Consider the following 17,600-nt stretch of genomic DNA (forward strand, 5'->3'; position numbering starts at 1 on the left):
AATGGAGTGATGATAGCGCTGTTAAGAGTCACCCTGGCAGCAAGCCTTGATCTGAAATGCATTTGGGAGCAGTCCTAGCCAGCCTGATAGGCGCTGTGTAAGCTGTAGGACCAGTGTAACAAGAACTAGCAGGCTGCAGCTACGCCGTGCTGCTCGGGCCCAGCCCTGGGCCGGGCCGAGCGTGCTCCAGTCCTGCCGGCTTTAGTGGGAATGGCAGGCTCTGAGCCTTTCAGGGTAGGTCTTTTTTTCCTGACCTCGTGTCTCTTACTGTAGCTTTGAGGGAAGAGTAAGAAGGGTCAGGATCTGGAAGGGAACTGTTTTGTCCTGGAGCAGGCCGGTCAGCGAAAGCACCAACAGGAGGACGTTTACAGGGGTGCGATGGGAGCTGTGTGCAGGCAGGGAGGAGCTCTTGTGGGATGCGTCTTTCGCTGAGGAATGCTTGAGGACGTCACGGGCATAAGTTTGCTGTGATGAATTCATCCTGCTGCTGAGTGTGACCTTTACAGAGGTGCTAGTGCAGGAGGCAGAGCAGCCAGACTTTCTCAAGAACATGTGCCAGAGCTTCCCTCTCCATAATGTTTGTTCTAGCATTCTTTGCTCTAATTAGGAACCACTCCTGCTAATTATTTTTCCTGTACTCTTATTTTTGCCCTCCGCATTCAAGTTATTTTCCAATCATATGCTTCTCATGCACTTTCACATGATGGTAAGGGTAGTTATGAATTTCCTAGCACGGCAAGCATCGGAAGTAATAAATAATAACTTGAGTAAGGACTGGGCTTCTAAATCCTGGCTAAAAGCAGTGACCACATACCATGTTTTCATGTTGTCTGGGGTACCAGGAATTCCGCTTTGACTTAACCTGCGGCAGGCACTTGTTTGTTGCCTTAGTTCATGGCCTGCCATGTTGAGTGAGGAAGCAGCTGCTTTAGTCCAGCAGCTGACCTGTTCCTGCAGCGAGCAAGGATAGGAATTTCGAGAGATTGGGGCAGACAGCTGGGGGTTAGAGCCACAGCCACCCTCGAGGTAAGTCGTTCCCTTTAGGTTACGCAGTCCCCTGTGCGTTGGATGTGTTTGTCTCGTCTCTGTTCTGCTTCCTTCCAACTTGCTTGCACGCAGGGGATAATGGAGCCTTTCCAAGCAAGTTTGAGATGTAAATTTTGATTCTCAGCGACCTGGTGCCGTAGTGCAAAGAGTGCTGCTGTCAAAAGGTCCTTCCCTTCTCAGAACGGGCCAGTCCCAAACATCTCAAAATGGGTTTTTAACTGCATGTGTAGAAGGAACAAAAGCATCTCAGAAGTACTTCAGAAAATACAATGAAGATTAGTTCACGTCCAACATCAAGCTGCCTTCACTTAGTCCCTATCCCTTTTCATCTAGTTTCACAGCTTCTTATTCACTCGAGTGCAGAGGTCTTCTGGGTAGCTGAGAACCAGTATCTGCTCCAGACTTTTTTCGTTCATCTAGCTGTGCTTGGAAGTGAGGGAGGCCAGCAGCAACCACCAAACCCCCACATTAAACCAAGAAGCCTTGCTTTTGTGACTAACCCCCTCGCCGTCCCGGAGCAGAGGCTTCTCCTGCTCCAGCTGCCGCAGAGCTGGAGGCTGGTGGCCGCGCCTGGAGGTCTCTGCCCTGCCCGAGCAGCTCCACGCTCTCAGCACATCGCTGCCTTCCAGCAGCCGTGGGCAGCTCCGCAGCGTGACTCCGGCTTCTTTCCCCTCGCTGTCTGCTGGCCTGCCCGATGCGTCCTATCCACCCGAGTGACATTCTTCAAGGAGGTGGCTAAGGGACAAATTGTTCATTTCTCTGGCTTTTGTATGCATTATGAAGGGGGTCAGCATGACTCCTACTCTCGCGATGGGTTTTATTATCAGTAACAGTAATAACGAGCTGTAATTTAGCCCGATGGCTATTCTGCTCCCACACACCCCTTCTGTGCGTGTGCCCTCATGCTGCACAAAAGCCCTGGGTCGTGGCGTAGCGGAATTACCCGTGCTGTTTAAGAAGCTTGGCTCTGATACGGTGCTTTTATTAGTTCGTCTTCCTAGCACAGTGGGCAACGTAACAGTTCTGGGTTTGGACAAGAGCCTTCAAAATCTTGTTGAGGGTGGGAAATGAACCCTGTGGAAGGTTTCATCCTCTTTAGAGGGCTTTGTGTCTGGGTGTTCACTGGCAGCGTCTGAGGCTGGTTGACAGCAGGCTGCTTGGTCTGGCCTTTGAGTAGTCTGCTGACCCAGAGTGGCTGCTCCGTGTTAGGTTTTCTGGTAGGTTTTCATTTGCTTTTGCGTATGAGGTCGCTTCTTTCTTGAATTACTTTATTCACTTGTTCAGAAAGCTGTGTTTTCATGCAGCTGGTATAATACAAAACAAATTTCAGCATATACAGCATGACATGTGGATGAGGAGTTGAGAGATGTTTCTAGGTACGAGACCTAGGATGAACCTTGCATGAGACTGCTAGTCTGAGTCTGTTTCCCCACACTGGCTCCGTTGTTAGTGTGTCAAACTTTTTTTTTCCGTAGTAGTGAATGAAGAAAGGCTGAGAGAGCTGGGGCTGTTCAGCCTGGAGAAGAGAAGGCTCTGGGGAGACCTCATTGCAGCTTTTCAGTACTTAAAGGGGGCTTATAAAAAAGGTAGAGAGCAACTTTTTGCTCAATGACAGGACAATGGGGAATGGCTTTCAACTAAAAGAGGGGGGATTTAGATTAGAGGTTAGGAGGAAATTCTTCACTCAGAGGGTGGTGAGGCCCTGGCACAGGCTGCCCAGAGAAGCTGTGGATGCCCCATCCCTGGAGGTGTTCAAGGCCAGGCTGGATGGGGCTTTGGGCAACCTGGGCTGGTGGGAGGTGTCCCTGCCCGTGGCAGGGGGTTGGAACTGGGTGATCCTTAAGGTCCCTTCCAACCTGAGCCATTCTATGAATCTGTGGCTTTTGGAAATGATGCATGGAATCAGATATTCTTTAGGAGTGCAAAAAGTAGTAATTTCCATAATAAAATCTGCGTGAGGGAGGCTTCTTCTAATCCAAGGTAATGTCTCTTGCATTGAACCACCTGATCAAATAATTTTTTAAATCTTCTACCCGTTGTGACAAGTACATTGATAATGTTGCTACTTGCATTGCTTGGGCGTGTTCCTGCCTTGAAGTATGTAATCTGAGGCTGTAGCTTCTCTGCAGAGTTAACTCAAGCCATGGTCTGATAGCGGGGTACGTCTGGCTTTGGGACTCCTTGCACCGAATTGGGAGCACTGTACTGAATCGTGCAAAGAACTGCTCGGCTGTAAACCTGCTCTTGTTAGGCATGTGCTGTATTCGTTTACCCCATGTTCACTTTCTTATCTGCGTCTTGGAAGGTCACAGGTGGGATTGAGTATTCCCTCCCTGCCAGCAGGTACCGTGTGCTGCTTTATGTTCTTACATGGGATCCCAACCCTCTAGATCATTACATTTGATGCAGTCAAGTGCCTCTCTGATTTAGGGTCAGATTTGCACTGCTGGATGATCCATCTTTGTTCAGATCCCATATCCTCGTAGGTTAGTGGTCTGAGTGGCTCTGCCTGTTTGGTGCTGGGTCCCAAAGGTGCAGATTCCCCTGGGCTGTCAGATCTCCCCCATCCTTCTCCGCTGTGGCACATACGAGGCACCCGGGGCTCTCTGCAGGTACAGGTGTGCCACCCCTCCAGGAAAGCAGCATTGATGCCGGGGCAGAGCGAATCTCTAGCTGGAGCTTAAATGCATTGCCCGTGCAAGAAGCGGTCTTTTCTCCCCGGAGTCCTCTGTGCGCGTCCTTACGGTGTGTATCCACGTGGCCTCTGAGGCACACGTCAGCGAGGGAGGCTTCCCTTCCCTTCCTCCTGGCAGGCCTCGCCACCAGCCCCACTCCCCGTGCTGAAAGCCCAGCCCAGCCTTTCTCCTCCTGATGCGACGGCACCAGCTGAGGGCGCAACTTCAGGCACCAGCCTGTGTTGGCAAAAGCTTTAAGGGAAACGCGCATACTACTAGCAAAAGGCCTTTCCTGGTAAACAGCTTAAGATGGTTCTGACGAGCTACAGAAGCCGTGCTGGATGTGTCAGTACACCCGCGTCTGCGGTACAGCTTTCTTGCTGATGCAGCAGAATCTGAAGGCAGGGGGGTCAGGTCTTGAACCATCACTGGAGCTTCGACTTTGGACTTACCTTCAGATGCAGGCAATGCAAAGGGAAGGATTAAGGAAGAGATGGGAAATAGCCGCTTTTGTTTGCTAGCGTGTTTCACTTTGAGAAATAAAACCGTCAGCAGGCACAAGGGCTGCTTGCAGGGGTCAGATCTCACAGCAGCGGGGCACTCCATTTCATCCCTTCGTTCTGCTACCTGAGGCTGCAGCTCCCTGGCTCCAGGTGTGGCTGGCAGCGACTTTCCTCATCGGTGCTGGTTTCCATCCAGCCAAGCCTGTTCCCGCCTGCCTGCTCATCCCTGCCCTCGTGCTGTGCTGGGGTAAGGAGCAAGCTCCACTTTTGGCTGGGCCAGTCTAAAGGCTCGCTGAAATTAGGAGGACAGGCCCTGCCATTCAGACCTGGCCTTCCTCAGGGTGCCTGGGGGTGAGGGACGCTTACCGTGGCCCCGCTGCCAAAGGAGGACGAGGTGATGGTCAAGTGGAGTCTGAGCTATGGGGAGGTAGGTGGGTGGGAGCTGAGGCCTCCTGTGTGGTCGCTTGGCTCGAGGTACCCTGCCCCTGCTGCAGGGTATTTTGTCTTGCTCCTGATCATGGTAACTTCCCCAGCTGAGGTCAGTTTTTCTTTGCCTTGAAGCTGCATCCAGACTTCAGCCTCACCTGCTGTAGATACAGTGGAGTTAAGGCCCAAATCTTCACATGCCTTTAACTCATGAAGTGTTGAAGTAGCCTTTGTGTCTCTCTAGTGCTCTCTCTTCCTAGAATCAGTCTGAAAGGAGGCCACGTACCTGCCCAGGTGAGTGCAGCAAGGGCTGTAAAACATGGCTGTGCCCTGGCTCTCCATCCCTCTCCTGCCTGTGGCACGCTGCCTCTTGCCAAGGAGAGGAAATAGTTTTTCCAAGGCATAACAGCCTTTTCAGTAGATGGGTTTTGTTTGCTTTTGTACGTGATTCCACCCAGAAAAAGTGGTCAGGCCCGTCCCGCTTCGGTCTCTGCCTGCTCCCCACCGCCTCCTGTTGCTGCTCACTTGAGCGAGGCGCTTTGTTGTCTGAGCTTGGCACTTCTCGTGGCTTCCTCTCCTGTGCTGGGGCCACGAGGTGGCAGGATTGTTCCACCGACGCGGCGAGACGGCAATGCAGCTGCTCATTTATTTCTACACCGAGGTGGAAACTGTGGCGAGTTGTTTGTGTACTGTCATAACAGTGTTTTGAAAATTGGAAGGATTTCACATGTATATGTCTAATCCCCGCTCTTTATTTTCTTTATATAACATTGATTTGTTCTGGGTCTCGACGACTTCTGTTCCGAAGGGAGAAGGGAGAGGAGGGGGAGATGGAGAGCCACATCCGAAATTCCTCACAGGTTCCAGCATTGATCAAACCCCGTGAAGCACATTACTGAGGCTGCGAAGGCTGCTGCTTTTGTCCTTATTTCACCCTGTTCTGTCAGGGTATTGCATCACGTAATATGCAAAGTGTTCAGAGCTCCTGCAGTACCCCAGTAATAGGGGTGAACTGAGGTTGCAGCAACAGCTCTACCTCTGCATTCCCGGTGCGTTCCGTAGGCTTTAGCGCTCCTGCCTCTGCTGCAAACCCTCCGCGGGGTCACTGAGTCCACCAAGCACGACGTGATACCTGTGGGGTCTGTAAGAAGCAAACCGGGGCTGGGGTGTGGGGGGAGTTCTCCCAAAAGACCCACTTGGAGAGAGCATTTCATCTGATCGAATGGTGATGAGGGGCGGCATTGCTTTCAGGCGTTTCTCTTCTCGGAGCTCTCCCACCCCCCATCCCCAAATTAATGCTCCTGTTTTACATCTCTGAATTCACTGCTCGAAGATGCGGGACTGAAAATCAGCAATGCAGTTGTTTGCTCGTGTCAGCCAAGAGGGTCCCCTTCCCTTTGCCTCTAGTGAGGAATTCTTGCGGAAAGGCAGCTAGCAGAAGAAAAGGCTGTGAGAGAGAGAGACGGCTGGAAACAAGACCACAGCGTTCAGGGGGCTGATGGCACCATTTTGGTCAGAAACTCCTCTTTCTAGATGGCAGAGGAGAAGCACTTTGCTCTGCTCCCTTTCCCGTTCCCCTACATCTCCCTTCTCTGTTTGTGTTAATGCTACACTCGGGGTCCTTCGGTCATCTTTTGTAGATCTCCCTCCCTGTGTTAGAGAGAGGTGCTTTTTGAAAGCATCTGAGCACCCTGTGCTCCTCTTTGCTGGTGAGTACGTATGTGTGGCTCTGTTCCCTTCGTGTCCCCACCTTTTATCCTCCTCCTGCCTTCCTGCACACGACTGCCTGTAGGACGGAGCTGTTTGGGTTAGCGCTCACTCCACCCTGGGCAGGGGGTGTGCGGGGGGGTCCTGCTCTTCCCCGCACAGCTAAAAAGCATGCAAGAGAAGCAATGTAGCCGAACTGGTAAAGAAACGAACCAGTTTGTGCTTCTGTTCTGTCCCTCCTCCCGCATCTGGTTTCTAGTAGCAACAAGAGCCTCCACAGGAGCAGAGCATCTCCTGTGTCACACGACTGTCTCTGCTCAAGTGTTGTCGTTCTGGCCCGGTCTGCGCAGAAATCTTTCCAGCGCTGAGTTGGGTGGGAGGGGAGGATGTCCTCAGCTCCCCTGTTCAGCTGAAGTTGTGCTGGCAGAGGGACGTGCGGTGGCCCAGCTTATGCTGGGGCTGCTTTGCTGTCCTCCCTCTTCTGGAAAGCAGCTCAGAGCTGGGCTGGCAAACCGTCTTGTCTGGTGTAAGCAGGGCTCTGCCCCAGGTTCCTCTGGCTCCGAACTCCGATGTCTAAACAGATCGCTGGGTTACACGCCGAGCGTGACTGAACGCCACTGAAATGCAGCGGAGCAGAATTTCACGTGCCCGCTGCCCTGGGCTCGCTGGAAGTGCGTGGGGAAGGCAGAGATGGAAGGGAGCGCTTATTTATCTGGTGTGGCATGTGAAGCATTAAGCTTGTGGCAATTCCAGGCTCTGCTGGTATGGCGGGCGAAAGGGATCCTGTGACTCAGCTGGTGCCCTGCTCTTTCTTGCTCAGTTCGTGTGGAGGGGGATGGTAAAGAAGGGAGTGCTCGAGGAGCTGTCAGACCTCTCAGATGGTGCAAGCACCGAAGTGAGCAAGCCACAACGAGCCAAGAAACGACAGGCACAGTGGGCCAGGTCAGCTTGTTCCCTGCCTGTGTACAAGAGTACAGCACGGACTCCTTGTCCTTTCTTCTGCAAACACTTCTAGGGGATAGAAAGAGCTTTCCTTTGCTTGTGGTTGGTTTACTGCCTTATTGTCTCTTCTCTTCCTCTGCTGCAGCAGCGAGGTACAACACGGAGGTGTTAGATCCCCACCATGCCAACAAAGGCATCCTGTCTCCTTTCATGGTGCCGATTGCTGGTAGTAGACTATTTGGTTCTGTGGTGTTCTGACTTAATTCAAGAAAAACCTCACTGGTGTGGGGGATCCTTGCTAATGTTCTTAGGATCTTAGGATTAGGAGAGAAAAGGGAGGGAAGAAGTATGCTTTCATTGCCTATGGTATCTGGCATAAGAAATGTAATATGCTGGAGAGCAGAATGATCTCATCTCTTCTCTGTATATATTAAAGGATAAGATGCTGAAGTCAAATCAGGAACCGCAGATTTTTCTACAGTGAAGTGAGCGAGTTAATGCAGCAGTACTTAGCATTCAAGGGCTTAATTCAGCCTTGGACTTCAGAGAATACAACTCCTTTCCCTCCTCCCTTCCTTCACCTCCCCCTTAGACAAAATTTATCACACTGCATGTGGAATACCTGGCCTAAGGAAGCCAAGAGCACTTAGCTGAAGTACTGGGAAATGCCATACTTAGGATTTCCTGGCAGCCTCTGCTTTTGCTATGCTTATAAAGTCTGGGAGCATCAGAAGTTGCACATCTGCCCACATCCTACTGATCTTCCCTTCCTCATTTCTTCCCTTCCTTGTTCAGCGTGAGGAGGGAAGGGATGGTGTGTGAAGAAGAGGCCGTTCCCTTTGCTGTCCCCACGTGGTCCTCCTGGATTGTGTTATCTCCTCGAGCTGTGGTTCTGTGACCTTTTTTGTTTTCCTGTGGCAAGGCTGGTTTCAGAGGTTCCTGCCTTGCTGAAACCATCAGGATGTTCAATTCGGCAATGCAGCAATTTCAGCCTAAGAAGCCTCTGTCATCGTCCTGTCACCTCCACCATCTGTGCAACTCTTCTGCTATGTTTGCATAACGCGAGAAAAGGCTGTTAGCAAGAAGGGAGGGTTTTTATCCCAGTCCAGCACGGTCCTTAGAAACGATTTGCTGACTTGGAGAGACAGATGCATTTTTCCTGCGGGGCTGCAAACGAGTGGCTGCGGCTCCACCTTTCCTCAGAGGGCTAATAAAACTTAGTGAACCCATCCCGAACGTGGTCCAACAAACAGGCTCGTCAGTCTTTGGGAGTGCCCGTTGTGTGCAGGTGGGTGGGGAGAGCAAGTGGGAGATTGGAGAGCAAGAACTCCATGGGGTGTCCTTGCCGACGTGCGGCTGCGCCCGCATCCAGTACACGCTCTTCTCCTGCCACGACATGCGGCTGTGTTAATGTTGTCACAGGCTTCTCCATGGCACTTAACAAAATAAAGGTGTTGCAAAAAGAAATTGTGTGAAAATGAGTTAATGCATCTTGCCAAATGAAGGATGGGCATTGATATCAAATGCCGTGTTGCCTAGTAAGACGGGGTGTCTACTTTACCTAGGTTTCATTTGTTTCTGATGATGACAAGCTGAAATCAAGAGGCTGGTGCTCTCCTGCTGTGCCTTTTCTCATCTGTCCTCTCTGTTTTGCCCAGTAACTTCTGAGCTCACTGCTCAGTTTGCTCAGTTGAAGTCAGAATCGAGGAGTGTCCTGCCATGAAGAGGAGGCTTTAAGAAACGCCATGTTGTTAGACACCAGCGAGTCACTGCGGGTTCTCGTAGAACAAAAGGCATGGGAGCAGCACATGTGAGAGCTGAAGTTAATCATGAGGCACAAACCGTGGGAAATGTGGCTTCCTCAGCTGCAGTGCTCACAGAACCGTTTCCTTCCTTAGTTGCTGTGCGTGCTCTCCACGTCATTGTTGGATGATCAGCGCAGGAATTTGGTTGCATCCCTCCGCAAGTGTGTGCGGAGAAGGAGGTGGGGAATGACTTCTGAGCTCATTGCTAAGTGGCTTGTCTTGAAGTTCAATATTTGTACACCAGTGAGAACTCTGGCCATGTGTATTTATTCGAAGCCTTCCAGGTGCTTTGCGCATCAGGAATCCTACAGACAACCAATGCTTCCAGCATCCTCTGCTCCGTCAAGTGAAGTGGGAGTCTCACTTTTAGCTTGTTTTTCAAGGGTATTATCATTATGGTGTATCTAATGATGACCAAGTGCAAGGACACGGGTTTTGGAAGATCAGCACTGACTTAGATCCAGTTGCAGTTGGATGTAATGTGAGCTCGGTCACTCATACTGGAAGAAACGTTTGGGATTTAGTTTTGTCTATACAAAATACAAATCCACAGGGCATCTTCATGTTATAAAGGTTAAAAAAAAAACTTGCAGGGGCCTGGTATGTAGAGGTCGGGTTTGGTCCAAGATGAGAATTGCTGAGGCATAGGGACTGAAAAATTTGCCAAGATATCTGCAGTGATTGTGTAATGCTAGGATTCTGGCAGTATTGGAAGGGTATGGATCGTGTTTGGGGTGTTTTGTTCTTAAGAAAACAGCTGCTGTGGGGTGGGGGGGTTAAAAGGAAAAAAAAAAGAGTTGAGACTCATATCTCTGCAGTTCTGGAGAACAAGATTGGTAACTTGATATTAGAAGAAGATATTAGAAACTTTCAGAGAGTAAATGAGAGCAGATCATGGGAGAAATGCTTGTGCTTTTAACTCAAAAATACCTGTTTTGAAATATTATATGTTGTGTTTCAGAAGTACTGAAACTGGCTTGGATATCATGCATCAATTAAGGTTGTTAAGGACAATATGTAGTAGTTTGCCTGTTTTTCGTTTGTTTCCTTCCTTTCTTGAATGGTTGGCAACAGCAGCTCTTTATGTGAGTTCTGTGTGGAGGATACAAAGACCATGGCTGAAGTCAGAGCTGCAGGACTGTGTTTTAGCTTGGGAAGGGAAGAAGAGATGAGATAATTGTATGAAATGCCCTTATGCCTTCTCTTTGTTTTTCAGTGGACGAATACATTGCCATTGCTAAAGAGAAGCATGGATACAATATGGAGCAGGTAACAATCTTTTGAATGCTTACTTTATGTAAAAAGTTGTTTTCAGCAGGTATTAAAACTTGGCTTAAAGTGACTGTCTGCAAGTTCTTCTTCCCTTTTTTTTTTTTTTTAACTGTCTGTTTTCTTCTGTTTACTTCTCCCCAAACTGGCTGTTCCTAATGGTAACCCATGCTCTGGGATTATAGAGTTCACCTTGAATTTTACATAGAGTCAAAAGAAGAAAACAAAAACAACGTCATAGTTTCTAGAAGAGTTTGACCACAAGTATTATGTGTCCTAAGGTGACCACCTGGTGAACGCTTTCGGAACCCCTAAACAATATTAAAAAGACCAATGACGTGTGTTTGGACTGCTGCCTGCTTGTGTTGCAGTTTCCGGTTGACTGCTCCACAGCTGCTTCATGGATCTCTTGGATTATTAATGAGCTATTGAACCATCACGTTCTTTTGAGACAAAGCAATATCCAGGGCTACACACCTTAAGACTGTGTTGCAGATGATTTTGCCATTCATAAATGAGCTCTTCAGGTGTCTGTGCAGTACCAGTAGACAACTTCACCAGCTGTCCCTGAGGTTAGCCACTGCCTTTAGCTTAGGGACTGAAATCCTGTTTCAAGGTGCAGACCTCTCCTTTACTCCACTTGGTCTAGGATTGTGTACTAATCTTCCCTGTATTAACTAACATTGATTTCAACACTTGCCTAGGGAGATGAGTAGCGACTGGGGAAATTTTTCTGAACTCTCTCTAGAGTTTCCTTATGCACTAATACTTGCCCGGAAAGGTAAGGCGGGGAATCTCATGACTTACTGTATTGGCAAATTACATACTGTAATCTCTACAAAGGGATTCTAAGAAAGCTTGAAAATTTATGAATTTGTTCATAGGCTTTTGCCTATTACCATAGAAGTCTGTGATTTGGTCAGGCAGGGGGTTTATTTAAATGATTCTGCTGTCTTTGAGTCAGGCTTTCAGTGGTTGATATTCATCCTCAAAAAGACTTCTTGTGGGACGTGAACATTAAAATCGAAATAGCCAGCAAAAGTTTCTGAAAACTCAGGATGATCAGAGTTAATATTTGTAGTTTCTAAGAGCAGAAAATGCCAATAAAAAGAACAAAAAAGCACTGAAAGGCTGCATACTTCAATCCAAATGAAATCCTGGATGGCTCACTTCAACTGAGATAGGTATATCCAAGTACTGGAAATTGTGGGTAATGTTTGCTAAAAGAGTAATAAAAGCTCAGGATAATAAAAGCCAGTTTCGTTGTTTCAGTGGAGAAATATTTGGAGAGTGTAGACTGATCCAGAAGAACGATGAAAATGAAGCTTGTGATTTTTAGACAAACCGAATTCTTGTAGTTTGGAAAACTTTATTTGGCTAACAGCCTTGTGTTCATTTTAATGTTGGAAATAGATACCTCCCACCCTTTCCTCATAGCGCCTCCTTCCCATCTGCCTTCCCCCTGCCCACCCCTCCTCTGGGTACAGAAGTAGAAGTTTTGGGACTCTCCAAACCAGGGCATGGTAGCTAAAAATGTCCCTCCTTCTAAAAGCTTTTCCACTTCTTCTCCAGCACTCTCATGTAATGCTCTGGAGATGAACATGTGTCCCAGGTCCTTTGGGATTTCCTAGACAACCAAGCTAGGCAGTTCTAGGAAATAACTGGAAAGGATCTGCCTTGTACCGTGGCTTGTGTTACCAAGGGACGCTTTCTCTTCAGCAGGTACCATGAGTGTCACTGTTGGCTGGGTAGCTTTGGAAGAGCCCATACGGCACCCCTGGAAGCCAGTCAGGACGAGCTTTAGGATTTGGCCACTTTAGGATTTGGCTCTGCTGGCTGACGTAGGCCTTGCCCACGCATGCACTCCCAGACAGCCAGTCTCCTGTGCAGGTTGCCTGGCTAACAGCCGTAACACGGATTGCTGTTGTGCCACCCGTGCCCGCCTGCCGTGGCAGTGAGGACGAGCGGCGAGCTGTCTGGCAGGCCGGCTGGGTCAAGCACCGGCCCTCCAGCTGGCCGCGTCCTCGCCAGCATGGCTCCCGTGTCACTGTCCCTTCTCCCTGCTTGTTAGTGGCCAGGCGCCACGCTGCTGGCTCTGCTGCTGGCAGACGGCTGCCGGAGGGCTCGGGGCTGTGCCCAAGGGAGTCCCCTCAGTCTCGCCAGCTCGAGGCAGGCAAAGGGCAGGCTCTGGCAGGGCAAGCCCGCTTGGGCTGGTGTTGGCAAACTGCAGCAGGCAGTCGCGCTGAGGTGTAGAGGTTATGGGCTTTTGGGAGCGCTACAGCGGGTTGGCTGTGTGCTGTGCTCTCCTGCCAGCCTGGATCAGATGTCCTGGGACAAATAACGCTGGCAAAGCTGTGCGCTCATGTGTACGAGGGCAGAGAGCCCTCCTTGGGCAGAACAGGGGTGAAGGAGGAGTATATAAGAGCTTCTCAGTGCTTTGCAGGTGTCATCTGTTTATAATAAGCCATCATCTTAGATGGTTTTTGTTGTTGTTTTTAAATGGATCTATTCCTTTTTTACAGCAATAAGGAAGAGCTTTTTTTTTTTTGACCCTTTGCTTTGTGGAAACAGCTATCCCCTTGGCCCTGCCGTAGCGGTGTTTAGCACCAAAATGGCTCCTTCCATGTCTTCCCCTTGTTTTCTCACAGGGATATTTGGTATAGCATATACCTGAAGCTGGAAGGGATGACAGGAGAGAAAGCTTGGTCCTTCACGACTGCAGAATAGTTTCTTTGGCTTCACGCTTTCCAGAGTGGACGGAGATAACTGGGTGTGTGGCTTCTGGGCCACCTCTAGTGACTGGGCCGTGCCCAAGCCTTTCTTGTTCTGCGTCTTGGCAAAGGGACTTTTGAACCAGGGGAGAGAGGGTGCTTAGGCGCCACTGAAAGGCCAGCAGGGTCAGGGCAAGATCTTGGATAAGGCTAATGCCCGTAGTCCTGCCCCGTGCAGATCTCAGTGAAGCAAGAACACAAAGGGGAACTGCTTTTTTGCATAGCGAAGCACGGTGGGGAAACCCCAAACTCAGAGGGATTTTGTAGCTCTGAGTGGACAGGATGAAACTACTAGACGAGGGTAACCGAGGCTGCGAAACCCAAACTGAGTTTGCATATGCTGAGCGGGTTCCTCTGATGTTTTACTCAGCATGTTAGGTGTTGTTTTCACTTTGCAGCTCTTGTGAAAGGCTGGTTTCTAGCTCTGCAGAGTCAGGCCTTCCTAAAATGACTCGCGGTGGTCACCGGCACGCCAGATGTAGTGATGTGTCATAACACATCACCCTCGGGAGAGGGGTGGCTTTGAGTGAGTGTCTGGGGACAGGCGGGAGGAGGACCGTTTGCAGGTGCTGAAGCGCAGCGCACGCACTTCGCCTGTGGAACTGGAAACCGGAGACTGCCACAGCGAAACGAGATGTAGTTGAGGGGAACAAATGAGCAGCCCCTAAAACGAGTGAGGTTTGTTCCTCCTTTTGGCCGGGGACGTCTCGGCAGCTAGTCAAAGCTGTGCGCACCCTTTGCCCCTTCCTTCTCCTGGTTCTTCCCCCGCCCTCTCGCCTTTTCTTGCCCTCCCCCTCAAAAAAAGCCCCTAAACACCCAAAGGGAACCCCAGCCAACTAAACTGTCCTCCTGACTGCACGGGAAACGATGGGAGGTCAGGAAACTTCTTGTCAGTGCTAAAGTCCAGTCTGGTTTGTAGGTAGTCTTCCAAGGCTCTGCTTACCTGTCCTGTGCATATCACGATTCGTAAAGTAGGAATCACCTCTTTGATTTTCTTCTCCCCTTTCTCTGTTGGTACTCCCTTCTTACTTTGCTACCTCCGTGGTTTGTGTGAATTCCAGTAGTTCCTCAAAACCTGGCAGGGTGTGGGGTCAAACTCCAGGTTTCTGGCACACAGAAGTGTCTGATGGAGCAGGGAATTAAAAATTATGGTCAGCGTGTTGCCTGAGAAAAATGCTGTAGCTCTCCCTTTGCACGCATATAATAATACAACTTGTGATTACAGTTGTCCCTGTGGTGTCCTTGTTGTTTCTAGGCTCTCGGGATGCTGTTTTGGCACAAGCACAACATCGAGAAGTCTCTGGCAGATCTGCCAAACTTTACTCCATTCCCAGATGAGTGGACAGTGGAAGACAAGGTCTTGTTTGAACAGGCCTTCAGTTTCCATGGGAAAACCTTTCACAGGATCCAGCAGATGGTAAGTGGTGTCAGAGGAGTGAAAAAGCAGAACAGGCAGTTGGATGATCTCCTGTGCTGATCGTGCTGAACTGCTGTCTAATGCTTTTGAGAGAAAACAGGCCAAAGGGGATGTTGGAGGAAAAATAATACTGTGACTAGATAAAAACAACATTGCTTCTGGAGTCTCTGCAGAAGTGTTTTCTTGAAGTGCTTTACCAGCTCAGGATAAACTTTGACTGTGCAATTTTTATTGGCTGGAAATTATGGTTTTCAGTCCCCTGTGTGCCATGGTAGTGTTTGTCTCAGTTGGAGTTCAGGCATGGTCTGTACACACGTGCCCACCCACACACTGAGTAAAGATTATCTCTGTGCAAAGTTGATTTCCTTTCTTGCAACCTGCTTTTTAGGAATTCATTTTATTTGAGTATGAAGTCTGTGTTTAATGTGATTTGGGACTGTCAGTGGATGCCGTGGTGGAGGTTTATATATCATTTCAAGTATTCAGTCCTTTGCTTTCAATTGCTAGCTATATTTTTAAAACTAAGATTGAAAACTTCAAGGGTAGACTTCTGCCTGAAAGGGAATCGCTGGGGTATGTGTGGGATAAGGGAGCAGGATGTTAAAAAGCTGACTTCAAGCAAAAGGTAATGAGAGATCCTTTTTGAAATATGGAGAGGGTGGGATGTAGATGTTGTTTATTAATTAAATCTTGAGTCTTTCTTTGACTAGCTTGTCACCAGGGTGGGAACCAGACTTTGTTCTCTCTCCTTCAACCATGGTTGTGACTTTCTGAAGGAAGTTGTAGTTTGTTCAGCCTCTTTAAAGCACACCTGAAGGTCTGTGTTGCTGATCCTGCTGAAAAGGGAAAGGCAACCTGCCTCACAAGCATGACGGAAAGATGCAAGGTCCCTTTCCAAAAAGGTGGCAGGAAGAGGCTTGCTCTCCTCATGTCCTCCTTGAATGTACCTTCACTGATGTTCATTTGTTCTTGCAGTCCTGTGGGCTCCAGCTGCCTTAGTTCAGGTGACAAGGGTGTCCACATACTGTGGCAGCTGATACAGACAGTCTGGAGAGTTGGGGACTCCTGAAGAGTGAAGCAGTTTTCTTCTTTATTCCTCTCTTCTAACATGGAGGGAGGGAGTATCCTGGTGAGGGAAAAAAAGAAAGAGGAATGTGAAGGCCTTCCTGCTGCTTGGTTAACCACCAAAGCAATAAATAAATAAATAGAAATAAAAAATCACCCTTCAGTTTATGTGCAGCAACATGATTCTGTCCCTGAGTGAAGTGCATTCCAATACAGGGAAGCCAAGCTCATACACTGTTCCTGGGTAATGATTTTTTTTTTTTTTTACTGTTTCTCCCAGAAAAACTATCCTGCATGAAAGGAATTAAATGGCACAAAGCTTTGTGTTTAGCAGGGGACAGGAACCGGGGAGCGGGTTAGCTGTTAGTTTATATCTGTTGGCCCATTAGCACCGTTGCGGCTTGGAACAGAGGGAAAGTCACTGAAGTCAGAGAATGAAAAGTGAGTCGCGTTACTTACCGGAGCTGATTCTGATGTTTTGGCACTCGCAGCGTGGGCTTATAGCCAAGCTGATGTTTGTCACAAACAGCCTTGTCCCTGGGTTTGTTCTGTGGAACTCTGTAATCTCAACGTACCAGCCTGCTGCATGGCTGCTGGCAACCCAACACCAAAGTAGCTCACTGAGGAGGCACAGTCCATGTTCTGCCAGAGCAGGTGGAGCTATGCCTGTGTGCAATTGTGGACCAGCGTGGTAGTTCTGGTGGGATCCACTGTTAGGACCTGAAGTCAATCTGCAGTCTGAGAACCAGCTAATTGCAAGTGAAGACTTCAGCTCTAGTACCTGAGTAAGAGAGGTCTGGCTGATGCTCAGTTTTGTTTTCCTCCCCAGCCATCCTGCCCTCCAAGCTGAATCAGACTTTTATCTAAAACCTGTTTCATTCAGCAAAAGGCTGGTCTTTCACCTTGTGGAAGTCCTGTGTAAGAATATGCATGCTGAATACCTCAGAAGTAGAGAACTAGGCTTAATGTAGCTTTACTCTTTCCTGAGGCAGACTTTATTCTCATAGCTACAGGGCATCATAGTTAGTGTAAGAGGACAAAAAAAAATCTGACTTGTGGTTTTCCGATATCCTCAGTTAACCATACAATGATGTTTCACCTTTTGAAAGCATCTTTTGTTGAGATCTCTGAATAGATTTCATCATGTGAATGGTGTGAATAGGCCTTTTTAACCTGACATCAAAGATATGTTTGGGATGTAGCCTGCAATTCAGCAATTCCTACATTTGCTTACACATGCTTGTGTTGGCTTTTAAAACTGTTTGCTCACTTTCAAGGATCCATTTTGGATTTGTTCTTGCTATGTTCCTCTTTTCTGAAGGGAACCAGCTACCTGGCTGGTCAGCGGTGGCTTGCTGAGACGCTCTTTATAGATTTTTATGTCCCAAATGGTAGGCATTAACCTGAAACAGTCCCCTACAGATTTCTTTTCTTTCTTCCTTTCTTTCTTTTTTTGAAAGGCTGCAGAACTGCCTCGCTTAAAATTTTCAGAGAATTTGAAGTAGAGAATCAGATGTTCCTTGACAAAAACCAAACCAATTGTGGGTGAACTCCTGGGGTTACTTTACATATAAGCATATAAAAGGATACATGTTTAATTTACAGCTTCCTGACAAATCAATAGCCAGCCTGGTGAAATTTTACTACTCCTGGAAGAAGACAAGGACTAAAACTAGCGTGATGGACCGTCATGCTCGTAAACAAAAAAGGGAACGTGAGGAAAGGTAGGTTTGCAAGCAGAAAGGCTGTGTATTGATGCACACTGATTTCCTTAGACTACCTCAGACATTGCTGTTAGTTGGTAAGAAACTAGGTGTAGGAATTTCCCCCCGGATGTTTCCTGGTACCACTCCTTCCTTCCCCACCCCTTCTTCCCTGCTGTGCATGTTTTGCTTTGCTCAAAGCCAAAAGGAATCTGGCAGCAATTAACTGTGCGCCTTTCTCCAACACTGGGCAATTCCTGATTGCCCTGT

At 48.6% G+C, this 17,600-nt stretch overlaps 1 protein-coding gene across 1 annotated transcript in view; it reads left to right on the forward strand.

Annotated features, from left to right (window-relative positions):
• The window catches only part of RCOR1 (REST corepressor 1), an 85,861-nt gene that overhangs the window by 49,909 nt on the left and 18,352 nt on the right, over window positions 1-17,600 (forward strand). Inside the window, exons 4-6 of the mRNA XM_035551196.2 lie at window positions 10,322-10,374; window positions 14,401-14,562; window positions 17,233-17,351. Coding sequence (XP_035407089.1) covers window positions 10,322-10,374; window positions 14,401-14,562; window positions 17,233-17,351 — 334 coding nt within the window. The remainder of the gene's footprint in view (window positions 1-10,321; window positions 10,375-14,400; window positions 14,563-17,232; window positions 17,352-17,600) is intronic.

The sequence above is a fragment of the Cygnus atratus genome, chromosome 5 (assembly GCF_013377495.2).
Source record: "Cygnus atratus isolate AKBS03 ecotype Queensland, Australia chromosome 5, CAtr_DNAZoo_HiC_assembly, whole genome shotgun sequence".
In the NCBI taxonomy this organism is placed as follows: Eukaryota; Metazoa; Chordata; class Aves; order Anseriformes; family Anatidae; genus Cygnus; species Cygnus atratus.